Raw genomic sequence first — 26,386 nt, 5'->3', positions numbered from 1 at the left:
TGCCAGTGGCTGATTAAAACTTGCAAGAGAGTTGTTAACTACCGCCCTCTTCATTATTCAATCGGTAATGAACCTGATGATCTGAAGGCACTTACTTTAGTACTAATAATATAGTCTAGTACTAGACAAACGTAGCATACTGTACTGTACTCATGATGTAGGCTTATTGGATATCGGCAATACAATATCCAATGGGAAGTTCGTTGCGTATTGATTACTCAACCACAAATGTCCTTTTATGGAGACTTACCCAATTCTTTTCAGGAAGTTCGCACTGCATCATCAAACAAACACTAGCGTTAATCATTAATGGCATTCACAGATATGTTAGATGCTGTCTTGAAAGTAACGTATGGATTGTCGTTTCACATTATTTGTTATTAATATTTGACTATAGGCTGCCTAGGCCTATTTACTTTACTGTAGTGTTACTGTTAGGAATAGGACTTTCATCATAGAATTTGTAAATGTTGGACAAAATTACATTACGCCTTAGGCTTGTACTAATCTCAGAGGACCAACAATATCAAGTAAGTAACTGATTAAATACATTTTGACACGGACAGTTAAACTGTAATTGTAAGTGTAACATTAGGACAAGGATAGGAAGGCCCAATGTCACATTGTAGTAGCATGGTCACTTCGAAGTTCGGACACCTAAGCCTTAAATCACCCCAAAACTAAATCTTCTGGTATAAATCACATGAAAATATACTTGATATGGTGGGAGAAATTTGTTTTAGTACGATACATGGCCAAACTTTCTTTCCTGCAAACTGTTTTTACGTTGTTTTCCAAGAAGATTCTTCGTGATTGTGGAACTGGTATTTCTTTGCTAGAGTATTGCGAAGTTCGGACACGCAACCCACAGTGTGGCGCTGGTGATAAAATTGGTGGCGCAGTTGCTCTTTCAGTAATTATAACAGACTTCATAGATCTTCGTCATTTTATTGACAAATATGTAAGTAATTTCTTGCACACGGGTCATTTTGGAGAGAAAATAACTGTAGCTTCGTACTTTTTGGTGAAATTTGGCTCTTCCTGTAGGTTTTCATGGTGAAATCGTGTATTTCTTAGGGTGTCCGAACTTCGCAGTATGCCGAACTTCGCAATACTGACTATACTACTAGTATGGTACTAGGCCTAGTTACTACTAGTAGTAGTACTGTAGTAATAGTACTTGTACTAGTAGCATGGTGGGCTCAAATTAATTGACACACTTAAGAATTTGATTAATGTTGTCTATCAATGAAAATCCATATCACTCATATGCATTCATTTTCATATGTGTAGTTCCTCAGAAATGTAACGTTCTCAAATATTTATTGTTCTGTGCCTACACAACATACAATTGAGCAGAATTTGACCACAAAATGTCTGCTGTGTCAAGTTCTTTCATACCCCTAAATTGACACATTCTTCGCTAAGCTAACTGTAGTGTAGGCCTAAGTATACATCCATTGACTTTGGAATTGGATGCTGTTTGCTATTCTCTAAGCTCAGACAGGTCAGGTCCCAGAGAGTAATGGTATTATATTGAGGTAATTTTGGTTATGTTTATTAGGTAAGATTTCCAAATGCCCAAAAAATGTACAAAACTAGGCGGAGGGTGTTAAAAGACTTTTAAAAAACACAATTTGATCAGCATATACCTGAAGTGGATTAAAGCTCATCAAATTTGGAAATCTGCTTGACTGCAAACATTTTAGGTTGCCTGCATATCATTGCTAGTAATATGTGAAGGTGTGTCAATTATGAAGCCTTAGTACTAGGCTAGTGCTACCCTAAAATGAGGTTATCATTCAGGCTGGGTATGAATAACGGTGGTCCAATTGTTTGGGCTGACAAAAATGTGTCAAACAACTTACTTCCTTCTAAACCAGCTTTGCCAGTAAGTCGATCAAACAACAAAAATTACAAATTTGGCATTCCCATTTGGCAGTAGGAAAATGAAATGTCCGACTACAAGTGCAACAGCACTTTTTGAATTTTTCACTGCATTTTTAATGGCCTAAGCTACAGTACCAATTTAAGAGAAATAGACTAGTAGCTGTAAATTGTTAAATTCCCCAAATAACATTGATATCAAGCATTTCATTATGTTCAGCCCAACTTTGGGCATATCAGTAAAAAGTTCTTGACCACATTTCACTTCCTAAATGTGCATGTACAGTAAGAGAACCCACACAATTCCTACCCATTTACAAATTATACGGTCATATTCAAAATCCATAAAATAACAGCAAATTCTTATTTGGCGTTCTTTCATCTGTTTTCGCTGCCAATTTGGCCAGTTGCATCACAAAAAGACGGTCAAACCTGTCCTAAATTCCTTCTCCACAGTCAATCCTATGTCATTTTAAAGGGTGTGAAGACTCGCACACATAGAAACGTCTCATGCCGGTAATCTGACCTAGTTTCGAATGAGGTGTAACCGAAGTGTTAGACACCACCATCGATCCCAGAAAATATGCACACAGCTTGCTACCGTCGGTAATTAGACACTAGTGTACAGTCAATACATACAGCTACGGTCAATACCCACAACACAGTGTACATAACAGCGTGGACATCTTAGGTCTAGATAAAAGATAACAATGTATCATGTTTCATTACTGTCTGCATTTTGTAGCGACAAGAAGAAAACGACATTTGCAAGCAACGAAAAGTTAACTTTTTCAGAGCGCGGCACGCGGTTTGGGGCTGGTCTTCAATGCCTTTAAATGTAATGATGCTCTTGAAACATGTTTGCTGTATACCGGTTGTTTATAAAAAATAATGATGATACTAGATATCCTTGTTGTTGAGATGAGGCTTAATTTGAAAGGAAAGTCATTATAAAAATAGGAAACATTCATTTTAATGGACATGTTTTCAAACACGTTTATGTGTTTGACTGTTTGTTCCACTTTTCAATTCTAGTTTAGCTACAGTACTTTCAATGGTGTTTTTTTAATAATAAAGACAGGTTTTACCGATTTCTTCTTGACACATAAATTGGAAAAGAAAGAGAAGAAACCCAAAATAATAATGATGCCAATATATACAGTATAATGACAAGATAATTGTTGTGCTTTCTTTCTCTTTAGGCAACCTATTTGAAGTTGATGATGATGATGGACTAAGGAAAGAGCTGTATTGACACTGGGTCTTAATGGCATTTCATATCAATCTTAGCTGAGCTGTCTCCCCAAGAGGAAGAGTCCATGTCACACATTTTCCATTTACTTTGCTTTTAAAACAACCGAGTAGGTTGTAGATGTCAGTCTCCATGTGGAAATCATTATCTGTGCTCGATGATTCGATGTCAGTCTGACATAGCAAGTCTCTTTTAAGTTTGGAATCCGCAATACATTGCAGACCTAACATATTTTGTCTTTTAAAATCTCATGGTCGCTGTGATATTGCACCAGGACGGTAACTTTACACATATTTGCTCGACCAGTGATTTATGATGGGCAACTCTTGCTTTGGCAAGCGGAGACGAACAGATCATGCCTACGGACCACAAGTGCCACAGAATGTCAATAGCAGGGGTGAGGAGGAGCAATTATGGAGCCCCGTGCCACGACTCTATCCAGATAGACCCCATAATGGAATTGTCATGCTGAGGGGTAGTCATATGTTCACCTGCGATATGAACTACATATGGAACATGGATGTAGAGTCCTTGGTCTTATTGACTCTCAAGGAAATCAGAAGACTCGTTGACAAGTAAGAGAGGCATTGAATTTTTTCATTTTTTTCTTTGAAGACCAGTAAACTGTTATACATATTTGAAAATGATTCATGCAGTATCAGTCTCAAGTTACAGCCTAACTACCAGAAATCAGCATAGACCAGTGGCATGCATTGCAATCAAACTTGTATTCCATTTGACATAAAGTAACGTCTGTCAGATCTGTCGTAACATTAAATGTATATTAGGAAAATGTGCATAAAGTAACATTAATGTTTTAAAATGTTAAAATATATTTTCAGGATTTACTGACTCACTCACCTGTCTCCCCACAACAACAACGATCTTTTCACTACTGTGTCTAGAGCATCTGGTGACCTTTTAGCACCCCCCCCCCCTCTATTGGTGTCGGGTTTGCAACTTTGTACTATCTTCTATTATAGTCAGGTGGGGTAAAAAAAAACAATTTACCCAAAGTTTGCTCTAAAAATTGATGAGTAAGAGGTATTTTTCGGTTCCGATGTTCAAGTGTGTGGAGTGGGATTCTCTTAAAGAGAATCTAACAAAAATAACTTTTTTGTAAATGGAAAGTGTTGTTTTTGGCGAAAAATGTTGTTTTTTTTTACCCCCCAAATTTGCTTAATTTGGGGTAAAAAAAGACAATGCTGGGGTAAAAAAAAACAATGCTAGAAAACAGCTATTTTCTTCATGAATGTACCTTAAAATCGTGTTTGCATATAATTACACCTAAGTATGAGCTACTACCTTTACATGAAAAAGGAAAAAAATTGTAAAATTGTCTTAATTCGAAATTATGGATGACTCGTGTCATATGTCATGCTCAGTCATATTCATACTGTACAGTGTGTATATGATGCTACACAAATGTGGTGTAATATAGTAGAAACATTAGAGTAGAGCCAATTTCAGTTACTTCTGCCCAATTATTTAACATTTTTGACATAACACAGACATGAAAACTATTTGCCTTACCTCTAAAATCAACATTATGGAAAAATTTATCCATTCGGGCAAAATAGGGAGTACATTGGAGCCGGAAAGTACTTGTTTTTTTTTACCCCATTCGCATCATTTTTTTGGGGTAAAAAAAAACAAGGCCCCCCCATGAAGCGTGAATGAAGTTGGAGTAATTCTACCATGGGGGAGTGTAATATCACTAATTGCTATGCTGTAACTGCTGGAATAATCTCCACATCATATAAGCTGGGTTCGCAGGAGAAAGTTTCGGATATGTGGTACAAACTTCAAATTTTGCTAGTTTAGCATTCGCTTGATTCGATGAAGCGGTGATTGGCAACGAAGTGACATAGAGTTCCAGAAATTATATAATAATAAACTAGACATGTAGGACTATCACCCAAAATAAATTGGAACTTTGGCTAAATATTCCCCTTCTATAAAAAGGGGTTGTTTTTTTTTACCCCAACTACCCCCTTGTTTTTTTTTACCCCAACTGACTATATGTTTTATAAAATGTTGCACAACATATAACATCTTTGAGGCTATAAAATACAAGGTGAAAATGTAATATGTATTGTACTGATTCTATATATCTACATTACTTCATATCACAATAAATAACTTGAATTTTCATTAAGGACTTCTACTGACTGGTCACATTTGTTATTCTTTTGTTTGTTTTTGCAGCAATCAAGAACCTCCCCTTTCTATCATTAGGCTGAATGAAATTGGAGAATCAGGTAATTCTACGAAATGTTTACTGCTCTGAAGAAATGATAATAAACCACAATTATTATGCAGACACATCAGGATTGTAGACTGTCCAGACAAGAAACAAATTCTTTATAGTAATTGCTGTTTTAATAATGGACCATACGTGATATAGTGTGTTTCACATTCTATGCATAGTGTTTGTTACAACTTGCTGTTCTTATAAATGTACCATATGTGATATAGTGTGTTCCACATACTATACATAGTGTTGGTTGCTGTTTTAATAATGGAACATACGTGATATAGTGTGTTTCACATACTATACATATTGTTGGTTGCTGTTCTAATAATGGACCATACGTGATATAGTGTGTTTCAAATGCTATATAGTGTTGGTTGCTGTTTTAATAATGGACCATAATAATAATAATAACTGTTATTTATATAGCGCAGGTATCCAGAGCACAAGGCAATGTTCAAATGCGCTCCCATATAAAGGGTCTAACTGTGATATTTCTCAAAAAGGATAGTTTTTAACTGTTTTTTGAGATCCGTCTTACTGGATGGAGAAATAGGTGCCTCTTGTTTGACTATGAGATTGTTCCACAGATTGACCAGACATGATATAGTGTGTTTTACAAACTATACATAGTGTTGGTTACTGTTCTAATAATGGACCATACGTGATATCGTGTGTTTCACATGAAGCTATACATAGTGTTGGTTGCTGTTTTAATAATGGACCATACGTGATATAGTGTGTTTCACATACTATACATAGTGATGGTTATTGTTTTAATAATGGACCATACTTGATATAGTGTGTTTCACATGATGCTATACATAGTGTTGGTTGCTGTTTTAATAATGGACCATACGTGATAGAGTGTGTTTTACATACTATACATAGTGATGGTTATTGTTTTAATAATGGACCATACTTGATATAGTGTGTTTCACATGATGCTATACATAGTGTTGGTTGCTGTTTTAATAATGGACCATACGTGATATAGTGTGTTTCACATACTATACATAGTGATGGTTATTGTTTTAATAATGGACCATACTTGATATAGTGTGTTTCACATGATGCTATACATAGTGTTGGTTGCTGTTTTAATAATGGACCATACGTGATATAGTGTGTTTCACATACTATACATAGTGATGGTTATTGTTTTAATAATGGACCATACTTGATATAGTGTGTTTCACATGATGCTATACATAGTGTTGGTTGCTGTTTTAATAATGGACCATACGTGATAGAGTGTGTTTTACAAACTATACATAGTGTTGGTTGCTGTTTTAATAATGGACCATACGTGATATAGTGTGTTTCACATACTATACATAGTGATGGTTATTGTTTTAATAATGGACCATACTTGATATAGTGTGTTTCACATGATGCTATACATAGTGTTGGTTGCTGTTTTAATAATGGACCATACGTGATATAGTGTGTTTCACATACTATACATAGTGATGGTTATTGTTTTAATAATGGACCATACTTGATATAGTGTGTTTCACATGATGCTATACATAGTGTTGGTTGCTGTTTTAATAATGGACCATACGTGATATAGTGTGTTTCACATACTATACATAGTGATGGTTATTGTTTTAATAATGGACCATACTTGATATAGTGTGTTTCACATGATGCTATACATAGTGTTGGTTGCTGTTTTAATAATGGACCATACGTGATAGAGTGTGTTTCACATACTATACATAGTGTTGGTTGCTGTTTTAATAATGTACCATACGTGATATAGTGTGTTTCACATGATGCTATACATAGTGTTGGTTGCTGTTTTAATAATGGACCATACGTGATATAGTGTGTTTCACATACTATACATAGTGTTGGTTGCTGTTTTAATAATGTACCATACGTGATATAGTGTGTTTCACCTACTATACATAGTGTTGGTTGCTGTTCTAATAATGTACCATACGTGATATAGTGTGTTTCACATACTATACATAGTGATGGTTATTGTTTTAATAATGGACCATACTTGATATAGTGTGTTTCACATGATGCTATACATAGTGTTGGTTGCTGTTTTAATAATGGACCATACGTGATAGAGTGTGTTTCACATACTATACATAGTGTTGGTTGCTGTTTTAATAATGTACCATACGTGATATAGTGTGTTTCACATGATGCTATACATAGTGTTGGTTGCTGTTTTAATAATGGACCATACGTGATATAGTGTGTTTCACATACTATACATAGTGTTGGTTGCTGTTTTAATAATGTACCATACGTGATATAGTGTGTTTCACTTACTATACATAGTGTTGGTTGCTGTTTTAATAATGTACCATACGTGATATAGTTTGTTTCACATACTTTACATAGTGTTGGTTGCTGTTTTAATAATGTACCATACGTGATATAGTGTGTTTCACCTACTATACATAGTGTTGGTTGCTGTTCTAATAATGTACCATACGTGATATAGTGTGTTTCACATACTATACATAGTGATGGTTATTGTTTTAATAATGGACCATACTTGATATAGTGTGTTTCACATGATGCTATACATAGTGTTGGTTGCTGTTTTAATAATGGACCATACGTGATAGAGTGTGTTTCACATACTATACATAGTGTTGGTTGCTGTTTTAATAATGTACCATACGTGATATAGTGTGTTTCACATGATGCTATACATAGTGTTGGTTGCTGTTTTAATAATGGACCATACGTGATATAGTGTGTTTCACATACTATACATAGTGTTGGTTATTGTTTTAATAATGGACCATACTTGATATAGTGTGTTTCACATGATGCTATACATAGTGTTGGTTGCTGTTTTAATAATGGAACAAACGTGATAGAGTGTGTTTTACAAACTATACATAGTGTTGGTTGCTGTTCTAATAATGGACCATACGTGATATAGTGTGTTTCATTACCAGTAAACACTGCAATTTACTGGTTTCAGTACTGACTCATTCTGTTTGTACCTTTCTTGTGATGTGAAAATCAACATTTAAAATGAACGTTTTTCATAGTGCATTAACACTGTAATGGATATTACAGTGTTATATCAGAGTCTGTATATAATGTAGGATCATGATAATGGAGTCTGTTTTCATTTAGTCTGGTTTTATTGTAAGTATATTATGAAAGAACAACATGTGATTTTAATTGCATAGATAATTGCTGATAAAGATACTGTTTCAGTTACATGCCAGCTTTTATGACAAAGCTGGCAAGATGCAAGTTGTTTGTCATTTCACTGCAAACTGACCTGCTTTTCAAGCCGATATCTGCAAAATTTTATGAATAAATATTTACTTCACTTCCTTACTAACCTGTCTCCTCAAAACATTACCACTCCTCTTGTACTGTGCCTAAATGATGTGGTTACTATTTAAGCACAGTGCACCCTTAGTGACTAGTTTCATCTGAGCAAACAAGCTTGTTATTCTACAGCACATGCCTAAATGCATATCTGTTTTTTGTTTCTTCACATTGATGTTTCTTCTTTCTTGTAGAGTCTGGATGGGTTCAAGTTGTACAGGCCATGATAAGTACAATACCCATGGATGATCCACTGGGACCGGCTGTTATAGCACTCTTATTGGATGAATGTCCCTTACCAACTGTAGTAAGTATCAGTTAGGCTAGCAGCACTGGCATGCGACAAGATCAGAGAGATCGAAAGCCAGAACCGAAACCAGGGACAACTATGTCACCAGGCCCCCCATTTTGTCAGAATTAAGTATATTATGGAGTAACATGTACACTGTTCTTTATCCTATATCTTTCCTGGCCCCCTAATTGACACCTTATTTAAACTTCATTCTTTGTCGTTTTGAGATCAAGAGTCCTTCGATACCATAATGACTGATGTGTGTTTGTAAGGTCAAACCTCACAAACATGTACTGTCATATTTATTCCTCATACTACAAGAGCCTTCCTTTCTTTAATCTGTAAACCTACCGAATGGGATGTTGCACTCCATAGAATCCTGTTTAATAGCCATCACTACTTACAGTAGTTGCCTAGTTTGGTCATGTCTCAGATCTCCAACATGAATGTATCACACTGACTATTTCCAATAATCCTTTCAGGAAACTGTTGAAAAATTGTATGATATACTCAAGCCATCTGGAGAACTGGCACAGGAGGCCCTGCACCTGCCTGCAAAACACAGGAATTTTACATGCATTCTGGGATGTGTGGCTGGCATCCTGGCAGGACTGAAGAGTGTTGAACTACTCAAGGACAGTGTTCTGGAATATTTACTTACATTATTGGTAAATTATGACGAATAATCTTTCATGTGATTCAAGCATTGTTCTACTGTATATGCAGTCGGGAAAATACTTTCTTTTTTTTCTTTTGGAGGGCGGGGGGGGGGGGGGATGGCAGAAGTTCACAATCAACCATCATGAGATTCAGTTTATTATGTAAATTGATGCCTTGTGCCTTGATTATTATATATATATATTCTTTAAATAAGGCTAGGCTAGATACCTCCCTCTACTGTGTAGGTACAATAGGTCAAGGTTAAGTGTTGACGTTGGATCATCGGATGCCAAATACAGTGAGAAAAACGCAAAGGATAGACTCACTTATTACTGACTATGATTGTGAATTTGCTAGGCGGTGTTGAAACAATGTCATGTTAGTCAACTTCCCCCCCCCCCACCCCATAGAGATAATGCAGTGACTGGCTTGGATGGTTGGATTTGAGTCAATTAAAATCACTGGCAATGACATAGTAAAGTGACTGTAAAGTGGCATAGTAAAGTAAAGGGACATTGTAAAGGGACTCTGTATATAAAAGTGGCATAGTAAAATAAAGTGACAAAGTAAAGTGACTCTGTTGCTGACTTTCATGGACGAGATTATGGCTCCATACTGTCAGGTAAACCTGTCGAAGGAAGTCAATAGGTAAACTTATAGTACTGTTTTGATGTATTACATGTTGTCTTTATGCCACCTCAAAAAAAGTTGTATTGATCGTTTGAATTTCAATATCCTATATTTATTCTTCAGGATCCAAAATTTGCACAAGAAGTTGTCTTATTTGCTCTAGTGGCACTAGAGAAGTTTGCTCAAACTGGTAAGTGCTCTTTTTGGAAGGGTTTGAAAGTTACACTTTGACCTCCCTGTTTGAGTCATAGTAATAATATAACTGAGGAGATTAACAGTAAATTGCAATGTCATTTTTTTATGAAGTTACAGTATCTTTAATCATGCTTTTCTATAAATACCACTTCTGTCACCTTAGAGAAATTTCAAGGTGTTATTTCCTTTAGGAGGGAGTGGGGTAGGAAGGGAGGGTGTAGAGTCTTTTGAATTATTTAAGCAAGATACAGGGTACTATGACCTATCTCCAGTCACATGACAAGTTGTTTTTTTATACATTTATTGGTCAGGGATATAAAGTAAAAGACAACATTAGTATCCATCATTATTTGTAGAGATCCCTTTCCATGTATCTTTGCCATTCTCGCTTTCTGTGAATGAAAGACAAAATATGTTCCTTTGCGACATTGTAATATTTGATGCTCAGTGTGATTCTAGAAGCTTATTCCAATTGAAGACTTTAAGCGATTTTTAGCACGATGTTAAAAATTTCGGCCAACACTGATGGTCTGTGACTTGATTGCTAGCAACCACTGAATCCCACATTCAACTTTGCAGGAGAGAATAAGGCGACGATACGCAAATCTGGAATCCAGGAAAAGCTGATGGAACTGGAAAAGTATCAAGATAGCTCTCTCACCAAATTCAGGGAAGTTGGATTCTGTGCTCAGTGGTGCTTGGATAATACTTGTAAGTGTCAGTTATTTGGTAATAGGGCACTGCTAGAATATAGACAATAGGTAGTAGATTATACTTTATCAAGTGAAAAATAATCTACCCATATTCATGTTTTGCTGTTATTGCTTCATATGCTCTTCAAGGCAAATTTGTTCAGGATTTTTTTTTTTCTTGGTTGACCCTCGGACAAGCAGGTCTTACCTTTTGGTGGTCCTGAACAGCAAGTTTGGTTGTCAGATGAAATATATAGCAATATAGGAAAGAATGACCAATATGTACTCTTTAAGAGAGATGTGTAGGTTTGGTGAGTTGAACACAAGGCCTTGGGCCAAAGAAACTCACCTTCAGGTGAATCATAGGCCTATCACTCTTTTTGTTTTTATGTTACTATCTCCAAAATTTTAGAGGGCGATATCAATTTATGATTTGACCAATTTGGGAGTATTTATTAAAATGCAATCTGAACTTGATGTAAACTACGACCACCAAAGCTGATTTTGATTGTCTGATCATACTTTTGGTCCACTGAACGACAGGAAAAACATTGCCCTGCTATGTTGGTACATTATCAAAGGTGTTAATAATGTTGCTTTTGATGACAATAGGCATTTACCACTGCAAAAGTAACGCTCAAACATTGAGGAGAAAGGTCAGAACATTTGACGTTAAAATGCCTATGCCGATATTTTCGTATAAGTCCTAGTCAGGCAAATTGCTTCAGGAAACATCTGGTTCTTAGATTACTTGATTGCATCCTACTAGCAGTACTGAGATCTTGGATGTGTTTTTGAGCCGTCTCTTTCTTAATAAGATAATAACAACTAGAATGAAATGTTAAAGCTTAGGCACACATTCCTCAAAGCAACCGGTCAACTGGAAAAGAAGGGGGGTGGGAGAGGGAGGGAGAGAATGAGGATCTTGACTTAAATATTTGAACGCTTCTATCGATCTTTCGTCAGTCTTATGAGATTTTCATAGCTTTTGCCTGTAAAGCTGGGAAAGAAAATGATGTGAGGAGGGTTTGATGAGGAAGGGAAAATGGTGGAAATCTCACTGACCCTATTGTGCATATTTGAGTTAATTCTGCAACTATCTCTCTTTTCTCTTCTCTTTTGTCAGTACCTATTGATGGTAGGACTCTTACCTTTGAAGGGCTTTCCATGGAAAAGTGCAATGTCATCCTTAATGACCATGACGTCAGCGAATATCTGAAGATCTCGGCTGACGGACTAGAGGTGAGTTCATCCGTTCAATTTTCTGTAATCTCATGTCACTTTTTTTTCCATTTGTATAAAATCGCTATTACATGAACAAATCTGTTTTTTCCTGTTTAAATCTGAAGTAAACAAGTTTTTCTCCTTTTTTTTTTGTGTGTGGATTCGAATACAGGCAAGGAGCGATGCCTTATCATTTGAGAGTGTTCGTAGTACGTTCTGTGTGGACGAAGGTACCTGGTACTATGAGGTCCTGGTGCTGACAGATGGCGTCATGCAGATAGGCTGGGCCACAAAACAGAGTAAATTTCTTAATCATGTGAGTAGTATACAGCCAAATTGACTGAAGTCCCAATAATGGTGATCATATCGGTATATATTCATTGCTTTCGTTTTAGATATCTTTTGTTAGACTTGGCTCCTGTTGAGTTGGGTTGTTTTATCAGATGTCCGCAGGTCTGGAGTTGACAGACATGACCTAGAGACTGTAAGGCTCAGTTGGATTAATTCGGAATAAAACACTTGTTGCCCCCTGCCATGTTTTTGGTCTTCCTTGGTCCTTGCTTTTTCAAGGTCTAGACATCTAGATGATCTTCTTCTAATCACTAATCTGTAAACTTGTGTTCTGGTGTCATTAGATGCACCTGTATATTGCTATGTCTTGAAAATGCAGTAGATTACTTTCACATGTATGTACCCATGGTATTAACCACACCCATTTGCCATTATTCAGATACAAAAGCCCTCTGATGTGAGTGTGGCGGAATCTTGACAACAACGTGAGACCTTGGGTTCTGTGTCCCTTAAACTCGCCTAGTTATTTCTGTCAGATTTCACTTTCAGATTTAGTTGTAACGATATCGACTGATTCCATCTCTGTTTTCAGGAAGGAGTCGGTATTGGAGATGACGAGTATTCTTTTTCGTACGATGGCTGCAGGCAGCTGTATTGGTACAATGCTAAGAGTCGACCACATGACCATCCTCAGTGGAAACCTGGTAAGAAGCTGTCTGATAAAAACATGGAAGCCAAATATAAAAAAGTGCTACTTTTTTTTGGGAGAAAGATTTTAAGCAGAGATTACCATCAACTGTGGGTTCAACAGCACAGTTAAAGAGAATTCTGTTCTTCACAATTGCATAATGTGGTTTTCCATTATTTTTTTTTGGATTTTATAGTTTGCTAATTAGTTTTACAAAGGTAGATAGAAAAAAAGTATTAAGTAGACCAAAGTGACTTGTGAGGCATTTTGTATACTGGGAAAGAAAACTGTTTGAAAACTGACTTGCAAACCCATAGACAGGGTCAATTGTCATAAATTCACAGAAAATTTGTATGTGATGCTTTTTTCAACCGATTTGGCTGTAAGTTTGGCCGGTTGTGTCACAGAAAAGCTGGCCACCCTGGCGTGTGACTTAGATGATGGATGACAAAACACAATTCACTCTGCGAAAATCATTCGAGCTTACGCTATTGCGGAAGGTTCAAGCTGTTCTGCATTACAAGTTCAATTTGTTTTTTGTTTTTGTCATCTTGATAATCCAGGTGACATAATCGGCTTCCTGATAGACTTGGAGAAGAAGCAGATGGTTTTCTCTCGTAACGGTATCTCTTTCCCACCAGTCAATGATGTTTTCCAGTCTGTGTGGTAGGTTATAGCAGTGGATTTAAATAAAATATAATAACTCGAATTAAATTCTAGATTATTTACATTAAAATGGGTATTAAAACTCACCTTACCCTAAGTATGTTAGAAATGTTCAGAATGATCCTTTAAGCCCAGATTAATGCTTAGGCCTTACCTCAGGTCTGATTGTTAATGTTAATCCATTGTTCTATCACTTCCATTAAGTGTTCAATAATCAACGTCATTCTGTCGATATGAACAACAGACTACCAAGCAATGATATGAAACTCTGAACAATATCATTTAAAGAAAAATAATAATAATATTGTATGTATGTCATGGTAATTAAAAGATTCGGTTATTCTTTATTGTTTTATTTGTTGTCTATTTTGTTCTTGAGAGGAGAGAAGTATAATTGTTCTGTAAGGAGATAAAGTAAACCTCTATACATAAATGAAAAAACGGTCAAACGGTATTCTAAATTGTTCCAGTTGTGATTCTTGTCAAAACACCTACACTCTTGATGAAACGTCAACACAACAAGAAACAAAAACAATCACAAAATAAACTCTTTGACAATGAGTTATAAAACCAGACTGTCCTCACATTGTTCCTCAATTTCTCTGTGACTTTGGGAAAACAAAATTGATGTCAGGGTAAGGGTCAGTCTTTATTTTCTGAATATTCAGTAAGGGTTGACATCAGACAAGAAGAAGTTGGTCTTTTTGGTAGATTGATTGCAAGCCAAGAGGCTAAACCAGAGAATTTTGAGTTTTTATTTGAAGTGTATCATCTCTCTCCCCCCACAGCACCGGTTTCTTCGCTGCTGCCAGTTTTATGTCTTTTCAGCAGTGTCGCTTTAATTTTGGAATGACTCCATTCAAGTTTCCTCCTAAAGTGCCTTTCAAGAAATTCAACGATTATGCATTCCTGCCTCCAGAGAAGAAGATTATCCTTCCAAGGTAAGCAGTCTAGTTGGTTGCATTTTTTTTTTTCATAAAGTCACAAGCAAACCAATATCACATTGCTGGTTGATCAATGAAAGAGGGAAATGGGTAAAAGGATGAAGAGAGTCAGACCTCCTGTTCAGATTTTCCAAAAAATATGCAGAAACCCATCAGTCATCATGACCACTGATTCATGACATATTTACACAAATAGGAGAGGTCAAATGTCAAAGACAGACTAGCGAGGTTATGTTATTACACTCACTGAGCATATGCCATTCCTAATGCTATGGTAAACACGATAGTACCCATGAAAGGAACTTCTCCAAACCAAAACGAGGTTCAGTTTCAGTGGTGGCCTTATGTTTTTGTAAACTGTTAGGGAAAAATGTTAATTATAAAGTCAAACAAGTAAAACATTTTTCTTGTTTGTTTTTCTTCCCCTGTTTATGTAGATTCCAGAAGATGAAACTTCTTTCCAGCATGAGTATAAGTGAATCTTCTTGTTCTATATGTTGTGATATGGATGCTAATGCTAAGCTGGTACCCTGTAATCACGGGTGAGTGGAGACCTTCATGTACTACAGAAATAGGAATCATATAGATGTAATTTAGTCGTGGCAATGTCATACGATGGCTCCCCATGACCATAGAGGGGGAACTATACTATATTTCATATCTTTTCGTTATGCTTACCTTAAAAATTTACCCCCATTATTGCTGTAAAAAGCTGGTAAAAAAGTCACGAGTTACCCTTGTGTGATGCCCGTTTGATACATTTGCAATGTTTCCTGAGCTTTCAACCTTCTCCTCTGAATCTTGAATGTTGTCAAAAATGCAACTTTCTTCCTAGAATATTTTCCTGTCTGGATTAATGATTGCTATGTCGTAAAGAAAAAGATATAAAGTAAAAGAATAGTGGAAAACTGACCGCAGAATATATTTCTCTGTTTTGCTACCATTTTCCGTAAAGAAAAAGAGAAACATTTCCAGCTCGATAACCATTAAGACTTTGATCACTCTGTTGTTGCCAAAAGCATCCACAAAACATCACTTTTTTTCTTTATGAATAATTCATATTTTCATCTTATAAAATGCAATGAAGATGTGGGTTCCGGCATTTTTTGTTCAGCAATCAATTTTTACTGAGCAGAACGTCAACTTAGAACACAACGCAAGAGATTGCACATACACCTCTGATTATATCTTTTCATATTGCATTGTAGTGGGCTATGTATGGACTGTGCAGTGCAAGTTGAACAGTGCCCTCTGTGCAGGGTGAAGATATCGAAACGCATACAGCTATCTCCAGCGGATCCCGGCCTATATCAGGACGAAATCGGCTAAATGCAAACGTATATATATATATATATATACAATTCTCTTATGTTACAAAATGGGGAAAAGTGCCATAGAAAAAATCAATTAACTATGTGTAATGTTTTGTCTTATCTTATTCTGTCAGAGGTATATATACATATATATAAAACAAAGGTTCAATTGCTCACTTTCGGCTGCAAGAGTGCTCAATTCATAGTAGTAGAGCAAATAATATAGTAAACCTATACGGTAACTTACAGCATGTTGTTTCACGCCTGCACGTCGATCATCAGATACAGCATGTTGTCTGATGATCGCAGGCGTGAAACTTAACTTACAGCATGCTGTAAGGTACCGTATAGTTATACTGTATATATATATGTATATATTCATACATACATATTATAGTGATACTACAGTGTAGGGCTTTCAGTTTCTTACACTCTACCAGTGTCAGAAAGACAACAAATAGTCAATTCATTGGGTTTAATTCTTCTTCTTCTTTTTTTATTACCATAAGTTCACATTGTTAGAATAAAAGAATAAAACTCATAATCTGATAAAGTTGGATAACATAGTTCCATATTTAGTTGGATTTCTCAATGAAATTTCATTATTTTAGGTAGCTTCTGCAAGCTTGTTACTCTCCCATATATGTACCTCTTTCTTTGCTCACTGTTATTTACCAAGACATATTTTAAATGGAAGTGGGAAGGTGAAGATCCATCAGTGCACTGTATTGGTAGAGTGATAAAAGAGCCAAAAGTAGTACAATGTTTTACAAACTCATTTCATATGCTGAATATTGACATTTTTGTGCTTTGATTTGTCAAAGATTGATTGGTGGTAGCTGCAAGAGCCCTTATAACCACTAACAGATCTGTAAGTTTGGTGGATATTATGCCCTATGTCATATTGAGGTTAACAACCAGACATCCCTGATTATAATGCAGACTAGACTAGTCCATGCGTGGAGCCAGCCTTCGTGATGGAGGGGGGGGGGGGCAAAGTCAAATTTTGTCCCCAGTAAGAGAATTTTAAGTTCAATTAATGCTTGCTCCCAGTGGTTATGATCCCCGTACACATGAAAGATATCAAGCAATTATAAAAATAAAATAGTGTATGGGTTGGAATGTGCAGGTATCTCGTACTGTATGTTTTTCTATATTATATTCACCCAAGTGGAGGTGTGTTTTTGTTAAAGTTGAGAAATCAAGTTCCACAGGAAGCTTGAAAGTTTCAGCCACTGAATCAGAGTTAACTTGACCAGAGATTTCTTGTTTAGTGCTTAGTATGGCTAATGAGGAAAACTTTCTTAGCAAGAGATCTTAAAAACAAGTAGCCTATCGACTATCATATATCATGGCTGCCTATCTTTCTTTTGCCAATTTTTTTGCTGTCCTCGTATTGTCTTCCCCTCCTGCCCCCCCCCCCACCCTCTGGCTATTCCACTGGGCAGGTATGGGGAGGGTACAGGGAATCTCTGGAGAAAAACTTTCAACATAATTCATATCCATAAATTGTTTATTGTAGGTAGCATTGGTTGTGGCTTTGGTTGTGACATTTTAAATGGAAAAATAAATTGTAATCTCTTACCATTTCATTCGGTAAGGAATTGCTGTCTTCAAAGAGTAAATAAAATAAAATCATATTATAAGGGGGGCATTGGAGATGGGGTAGGTGGGAATGCAGGAATTAGCAACTCTTTTGTTTTTAAACTGAAAATGTGTAACTGATTCAACACCATTGTTGGTTTTTCGGTTTCAATTTGAGACAACAAAAACAATCTTTTTTATATTAAGTGTTAAACCTTTTTCAAATCCAATTTAAACTGTTGAAATGAACTACCGAAGAGGCTGTATTTTTTCTTTTTTTTCTTTTTTAAATGATTCATTAAATGTGACAGAAATTAACAGAGATCGTAACACAATGAGAGATAAGGAGGTTTATCCGTAAGGAAAACTGTTAAATGCCGTATTAATGTCGTCCTGACTTCCATGGAATTTAAAGATTGAGTGTCTTCTCATTGTTTTAGTATTTTGGCACCGAGAAAAGCACTTTATTCGATAAGGGTTTTCCTTTATCGATATCATTCTTTCTTTAAAGAGAAAAACTACACATTTGAAGAGTGCATTTTTCTGATGTCATTTAATATTTTAGAATTCACCCAGAAATCTTACAAAAATGTCAACTTTTTGCATGATATGTATTTATTTGTCATTATTCCAGTATCACTTTGACTAAAGTAGCTTTTAGTACACAATTAATCACTTGTAATAATATCTTCTCATGATATGAGCATGGGGAGGAAGGGTATGGTGAGGGAAGGGGGGTTTGGTAGGGTGGTAGTTGGAGGGGAGGGGTAGAATGTTTGCTATAAGTGGAAATGTAAAAGGGCGTGTGCATTGTTCTCTTACAAATGCATTGAAAGTTTGCACATCCATTAATGGTTTATATATCAAGCACAGCATACTTTTGTACTTAATTTTAACCAAATGTTACTTAAATTAATTTACCAATAAAAATGACTTTTTCCATGAAAGAGTTTCTCAGATCCAAGGTGTTGTGCAGTTTGTATATCTATAATTTGTAAAGCATTACAGGGGTAAACTATGACCCAGAGATTGGCTCAAATTTGCGATACAGTAGGGTTGCTTCTAGATCCAAACTCAAAATAAGTTTACAAATTTTGTATGTAGAAATGTACCAGACATGCTTAGGTGTGACTATTTTAACAGTGTATCTGCCTGTACTTTAACAGCTTGCAGCCAATAATTTAGTGTCCAAAGTTTGTGTAGCAGTGTTTGAAGGTTCGAGCTTTTTCTCGTATAAAATTCCTATGGATCCTGTGTACAAACCTATGATAAACATTTGCACTTGTATAGCACTTTGCCCTTTTAGCATTAGCCATTTGGCATTTTTGCTATGTGATAAAGATAAATTATTCACTAGTTTTGGCCTGCCATGAGTTTTGCTAATGCTAATGCAAATGCAAATGGAATGATATGAAGTAGAATAGTTTGATCCTTGAGATGCTGGTAGCACCATTCCTCTGGTCCTTATGTGGCTGAGGTGAAATCATTGCCATGGGAATGTCTCAAAAAAACCTTGAGAACCCCCCACCAAACCCCCACACTCACCCACTCTCCCTCTTTCTCTCTCTTGCCACATTTTCTTCACCAGTGTAGCAGAGAAACCTTTCTTCAAAAATGCTTGTTGTATTTTTCATTTCCAGATCATTTTGTTGCCTGAACTAATTATAAGTGAAAGACAAGGTTTCATACTGGAGAAAAAATCAGAGAATTTAAAAAATACTACAAATCACGATATGAATTTTGATGCTTTAAGTAAATGCTAAATACTTTGGAAAGTATTACAAATTCAAATTGTCTCGGTCTTAATTAAAATGTGTAACATTTTGGTGGAAATTTGGTCAGTTATCCAGTGTAACCTATATTACATATTTGTATTAACTTATGTAACTATACCCTTTAATTTTTCACTAGTTGTTGGATAAATAACATCAGGAATGACTTTCATTTTTTTTCTTTCTTATAGGTTAAATAAGATAAGTTCTCACAACCTCTGCTGTCATCCATTGAATTGTTTATGTGCCATTATGGTTCATAAATCATTACGTATTAGTTTGTGATAATGATAATGCCCTTGTTTTACAGTATGTCAATCTTTTTCATTTCATTTTTTTTCTTAATCAAAGGATGTGATATTAGAAAGTAGTAAGGCTAAGGAAATATTATATTGATCACAGAAATGGACTCATGATATATTAACCTTGATTTTTTTTTTTTTTTTTTTAAACACACAAGTCAAAAACTCAGTTGATCCTTTGTGTAACAGGGGACACCAAATGTATCACTAATTATACCCTGCTCATTTATGAATGAAATGACCCTCGTTGCTAAGTGCCATATCATCATTCATTCAGGTATGAAGCTACATTTTTTGTAAATAAATGGTCTAAAAAGAGGAAGATGCTAATAAAAGTAAAGACACAAGTCAAAAGACGATGTATTTCAATTCATTTTCTTAAACAACCCGTTTTTTTTTTTTTTTTTTTTGGCCTCCTGGTGTTTCTGTGTTAGGAAACTATTTTGGATACAGGTAACGACTGTATTTATTATAATAAAGACCATCAGTAGGCCTATTGGTCTCAAATGGCTGAAAATTATCGCAAGTACCTTCCTGGAGATTCAGACCTGCAAATTATTCAAAAACATTCATGGATGCTGTCCAAGTTGATCCTAGCTCGTTGAAATTAGCACTATAGGTAGTGTTGATGTCTGAACATGAGTGACCATTATTTTGACTTTCTGACATATTTAGGCTAAGATGGAATTAATACCAATCATTTCTTCATTATTACCAATTAATTACCAATTTATTCATTATTACCAATCATTTTCTTTGTGTCATTAAATCTATTAGCATGGAAGTATTTTTAGGGTGGGTTCATTTCATATACACCAAGCAGTTGGTGTTTCCTGAAATGTTCCTGTGACCTAACCCAGAAGTGGACATATACCAAGGCTGTTAGAGGGGGTGGGGGAGTGGTGTGATACTGATGATAGGAAGCCCCTAGTGGTAGAGGGCACACTCTTGCATAGGTTTCCCAGAAAAAAACACTCAATGAGACGAAAAAGGCAAATTTAAGTTATCATGCAAAAACAATTTAATATCCATAACCATTACATTTAGTACATTCCTTTTATCATAGGGCAATCCTAAGATAAAGTAAATTAAAAAATGCACATTTTTATTTACAATAGAAAAATTTGGTGTGATGCAAAAATGGTTTTAGGCAGCTAAAGAGACTTATCTCAGCAATATAAGTTTTTTAAGAGAAAGAGGCTGAGAAAGCCTGGGTCAGCTGAGCAGAGGAAAATTAAGGGGGAGATTGTGCAATGCTGAATTGGTCATCAATACAATTAAAAAAGATGTTCACTTTATGTTGAACAAATTTTGAATACTTTAACAAAACATTTTTGCCATCTTCAATTTTTCATACGTGTTACTTGTGTACAACCATCCATTATCTTTTAATATGCTACTGTACCTGTTTTCACTACTAGAATTTTTCATCGATAATAGTCGCATATTTACGGCATCTTTGTTACAAAAGAAGTTAAACCAGAAATCCAACAACAGAAATGAATATTCATGACATACTGTACCTATAAGTTCAGAATGAATGCAAGTTACAAAGTTTCGATGTTTATCGACTATGAGGCAATGTATTACAAAAACAGAACAAAAAAAATAGAAAGTTAACCATTCAGTAGCATTCAGCACGATGTCATTTCTTACTAGTTGAAAGACTCAGGCTGACGAAATACTTGATAAATTTGTGAGATAACACCAGCCGCAGCTTCCATACTGTTGAACAAAGATACTGTTCTACCAAAACTTCAACTTAAAATTAATGTCTCAGTACGTATTTGCCAAATTTAAACTTTGACCTTTCCAGCTTACTGCACCGAAATCTCAGTGAAAATCACTGTTTTATGCAACTATATCAGCATTCATTATTTTTGTAATCTATCTTTCGTTAAAAATTCTGAGCTGAATAAAATTCGCCAGTCCGTAGATCCTAAAAACTTCAATCAAAATTTGCAAGACCCACCCATAAGATCATGCGCCAATCAAATCTCTCTGTTTTGTTTACGACCATTTCGTGGCTAGCCTGTCTTAGGTTCCTTCTCTTGAATGGTTTATTTATCTCCGTCTTAACGATGTAGCTTGCAAAATTATGTCATTTCCTTCCATTGCAATGAAAAAATGGGTGTTTTCAGACGATTTCTCTGTGGAATTGTAAAAAGTTGACGATACTAGTATAGGACTGCGTTAAAATCTTGATGTCTGATGCATGGCTGAAAGACACATATTTTTACTTGATTTTTTTCTTGCAAACTGCCCAGTTAATTCAACCTCTATCTCTCACCCCCCCCACCTACCTCCCACCCCACCCACAATCCCTAATGAGTACTAGAAATGAAACACTGGAATATAAGTTAAATGGAAAAAAAAGAACCTCTTATATCAAAATATTTCAAAACAGCCTCATGAATAACTGTATATATGTTACATGAACAAAAAAGATTCACAAAGGATAATAAAAAACAACAGCAAAGGTATAAAACATATGAAGTACTAACAGTGATGAAGGAGATTTAAAAAAGAAATAGCTGTCATGCTGCACATAAATTACAAGGTATGCTAATATATGGAAAATATTAATAAGAATATGTATGAAAGAACAATTTCAGAGTTAACAAAATTTGTTGCTTGCTATTACCAACTGCAGAGTGTGTACAACTCAAACCAGGAGTCTAGAGATGATTCCACACTTGTCCCCCCTCACCCCCCCCCCCCTTATTCCTCTTATTTTGAGCAAGCAAATATGTAAGGATCTACTAGATATAGGAGAAACACAAAAAAAAGTTGGTTTCAAGTGTTCACACTATTTTTACTGCTAGTGGAAACTAAATTTGAATAATTCCACATATTCTTTACGAATAAAGTCAATAAACAATTTGTTTGTAGAAATCATCAATGACACTTTTGGAAAAAGAATCTAATTCAAAGTTGCATCTAATTGAAAAAGTGCAGTGAATAAATTGGCAAGTATGCTACTGTAGTACTGATCTTAGATCATGTTACTTGCTAATTCACATGAGTATTCACCAGTGTTGTAAAGAGACATGACTCGAGACGCTTAATTTCAAACGTAAAGTCACTCAGAGCAAATTTGGCAAGCTCCCACTCTCTCTACCCGTTAGAGATTTATCTAGCGACTTCAGTCGATGACGACACTGGACTTTGCTCTGGTAAATTCACTTATTAGCTTGCAGTAAATTGGCAACAATTTGCACTCCCTGCTTGCTTCCATCGTACAGCTCACAATCTGTATCGTAAGCAAAATAGGCTTCTACGATTTGATTGATCAGTTTGAACCCTTTAATAAATCCAAAGCTGCACACCATAAGAAATAAGAATTTCGTTGAAAAAATGGTCTTCAAGAGCCTTCTGTTTGTATATATCTGCAAGACTAAATCTCAAAGCACAGAGATATTAATATGTATTGTCTACTGGACTAACACCTCTCTTTAATTACTGTAATCCAAAGCCTCAAAGTTCCTCAACGACATAGAATGTAAAGACACAATCTTTCCACTGTGCTACTGTACCCCCATCTTCAGTGACCAGTTCTGCTACTTATGATTATTATAGTTTTATTATGGTACAGTATTATCCCTAACTGAGCCAATTAATGGTCCCATTCTAGATAAGTTATCATGTTAGTTAAATTAAAAATGCCATTTGGCAACTGGTACTGAAAGTTAAAAGAAAATTTCTTTATTTGTTTTACTAACATAAGCCTCTAAATCTTTCATCAATCTGACATTCTTCTTCATGAATTACTTGTACCCATAAGTGCTTCTTTCCATCATATTTTATGACATACGCTAAAAGGCACACATAAATAATAACAAGAACCTGTTTAACTATTTGCCCAAACCATATCTTTGGTTTGGTTAACCTTTCTTAATTATTCTGGGCAGTAAATATAAGTAGATGAAAAACTAACAGACACATACAGTAGTCAATTATATTCCTCTTGCTTAATTTTTTAATATCAATATAAGAAAAATGTGACCTGCCAAAAACTGCCACATTCTATTATCATTCTGTATCATAATCAAACTCAACTACAAGTAACAAAGAAGATAATATCTGTTCACCTTAATTTCAGCATGGGTCATTACTTCTAATTCTGCATAAATTTCCTCAACTAATGTACTACTGTATGTCCCCTAAATGTCTGAAAACATTAATCCCAAACGTTCGATTAAAGTATATATACATGCATTCATATTAAGTCAAGTAGGCCCTATGGTCTGTGCTTGACAGATTTACAGTACAGGAACTGAAATTTGTTGAGTCAATTATTCTGGAGACTTGAGTGGGGTAATGTCATCTCCTGAAGGGGCTGAAGGGGCGGAAGGTGGGGTCTGGGGCTGTGACTGCGGTGGGGGCATCATAGGAGGTGCAGACCCAGGTTTTCCACTGCTCTGTGGTATTTTTTCATGTGTACCAAACTTGCTTCGGAGTACAGGAATTCGTTTTCTGTTTTTGCAGATGAAAAGACCTACACCACAGAATCCTAGAAGTACAGCAGCTGGGAGTATTACTGAGATGATGATAATCAAGAAGTTCCCTGGTTTGTAGAGAGCTGAATGAAAGATAGGAAAAGTATGCTATCAAAAATATTATGCTAGTGATGGTACTAGGCAGATTGGATATTAGGTGGTGGTATTAAAAAGCAATGAAAACCTAACATCTGGGAATTTGTGGGTTCCAGCCCTAACCAGCTAAAGTAAGGCATTGAAAAACACTAATGACAAGGCTAAGTAAATAAAGAAAGTGGCGTTTGAGGCAACAAGGCTTAGCAAGCAGGAGGTTTGTGGTGCGATCCACAGCCAGATCATACTCATACAGTAGTAAGGTGGATTTTTCATCCAAGAGCAGTCTATGATTTTCCCATCGAAATGACTTCCTGAATTGAAAAGATTCCATATTTGAGTTAAATTGTTGAACTGGAACTCGGAAAACCTTCTGATGTGAAAGTTTAATCAACAAGCCGTTGCTGGTTTCTCCCACATTCGTGGTCGCTTAAACGTCCTAAAAATAACTGCCTGGTTAATATCATTATCAATGTACAGTATTGTCCCTAAGACTAAAGTTACTACGATGACACTTCCTAACGTCAACTGGCCACTGAGGGTCAGGCCCAGCTCAAGCCAGGTAGGCCTAGTACTTAGTAATACTAGTACTACTGTAGTAGTACTAAACTAGTCTAGGCATAGCTACCACCCCTGTAACATTCAGAGGTGACCACAATCAATCATCCTACCTTCAGCGTACGACACTGCCACAGACAGAAAAAGCAGAACCTGCAACAACTTTGGATCCATTTTAATCAGAATCGTTCAATACGACGAAGTAGATATCAATAAATCTGGTTTAATAGTAGCCTTAATCCTTGTCTAAGTTGGTAGCGGTGTTCACGTAGTATCAGTGCAGTGTTATATTAAATTTAAGGGTGTGCCTATCGTACCCATTCATTGATCTGTATCACAAAGATTGTATGCTACCAAGCCTGGAATTTGTTGCCTGTGCATTTCATGAATAGAGTTGATGTATGGGCGGCCATCTGGACAAAAATAATAATAACCACAGGAAAATGTACGGCAGGCAGAAATGAAATATCAATGATCAGCACTGCATGGTTGTCTAATGAATTATACCAAAGTTTGTACCAACAGGTAAAACGATATTTTGACGATTCCATAACCAACCATTTCTTCGGAGATTCGATCCGCCTAACTGACACATCCACTTCCCTATCCCTACTGTACCCTGTGAAACCAATAAAATACAAGTTGTGACAATTCAGCATCGTTGCAAAAGGACATTTGGATAAACTTGCTTCTGGTGCACACTGCACCAGTAACATGACACTTCTAGTATGCATCCCTCTCAAATTATATGCTTCGAAGATGTTTTGACTCTTGTCTGGATTGTTCTTTACCGTCACTCCCCCACCCCTCCCCCTCCCTTCCCTCGATACCAATTTAGCCGTGATGGAGGGAGATCAATCCCGTAAAACCGCTTAGACATCAATGAACATGTTAATGAGATTAGCGTTAGGGTTAGGCTTGAGGTTCATATAGAGGTAAAGATGAATACTTTACTGGGTTGGAATATGTTGCTAGAGTATTAGAAGTTTTGTCTTTTGATATTTTATAAGAAACTCTTTCTATTTCACAACAGCCCTATATAAGCAGTCCTTGTATTTTTGCAGCGTCAATTACTATAAACTAAACTTCGAGCGACTGCTGTAATGAAAATTCCCGTTTGAAGGTAATTATAGCGTGTCGGGTTGGGGGGGGGGGTGGGCTGATCATGAGCGAAAGTAATGAGAAAAGAATACCAAAGTAAGATTGTAAATTTCGGTTAGTTCAAAGCTCACCATTCCTTAGAAAGTTTATATGAAGAACAAAAAA

At 36.0% G+C, this 26,386-nt stretch overlaps 1 protein-coding gene and 1 long non-coding RNA gene across 5 annotated transcripts in view; one reads left to right on the top strand and one right to left on the bottom strand.

Moving 5' to 3' along the window:
* Positions 1–129: 129 nt before the first annotated feature.
* Positions 130–20,114, top strand: LOC139965476 (RING finger and SPRY domain-containing protein 1-like). Of its 3 annotated transcripts, none has more exons than XM_071967877.1 (14): positions 130–345; positions 3,090–3,714; positions 5,348–5,400; positions 8,912–9,024; positions 9,492–9,677; positions 10,423–10,489; positions 11,074–11,205; positions 12,313–12,428; positions 12,583–12,726; positions 13,294–13,405; positions 13,953–14,055; positions 14,844–14,996; positions 15,437–15,541; positions 16,208–20,114. In XM_071967877.1, exons 2-14 carry the CDS (start codon positions 3,452–3,454, stop codon positions 16,326–16,328), a joined length of 1,668 nt encoding a protein of 555 aa, XP_071823978.1. In that variant the 5' UTR covers positions 130–345; positions 3,090–3,451; the 3' UTR covers positions 16,329–20,114. The 3 variants fall into 3 exon arrangements, with proteins under 3 accessions (XP_071823978.1, XP_071823976.1, XP_071823977.1); XM_071967875.1 differs by having other exon boundaries at positions 130–350; XM_071967876.1 differs by lacking the exon at positions 130–345 and adding an exon at positions 359–530.
* Positions 20,115–20,967: 853 nt separating this feature from the next.
* LOC139965496 (uncharacterized) overlaps positions 20,968–26,386 on the bottom strand; it is an 11,951-nt gene continuing 6,532 nt past the window's right edge. For both annotated transcript variants that reach the window (XR_011792265.1, XR_011792264.1), the window contains exons 3-4: positions 25,234–25,739; positions 20,968–24,552 (exon numbers count right to left, since the gene is read on the bottom strand). This is a non-coding gene — a long non-coding RNA (uncharacterized lncRNA). The remainder of the gene's footprint in view (positions 24,553–25,233; positions 25,740–26,386) is intronic.

This window comes from Apostichopus japonicus, chromosome 3 (genome assembly GCF_037975245.1).
Source record: "Apostichopus japonicus isolate 1M-3 chromosome 3, ASM3797524v1, whole genome shotgun sequence".
Taxonomy (NCBI): domain Eukaryota; kingdom Metazoa; phylum Echinodermata; class Holothuroidea; order Aspidochirotida; family Stichopodidae; genus Apostichopus; species Apostichopus japonicus.
This window is presented reverse-complemented; position numbering and strand designations above follow the sequence as displayed.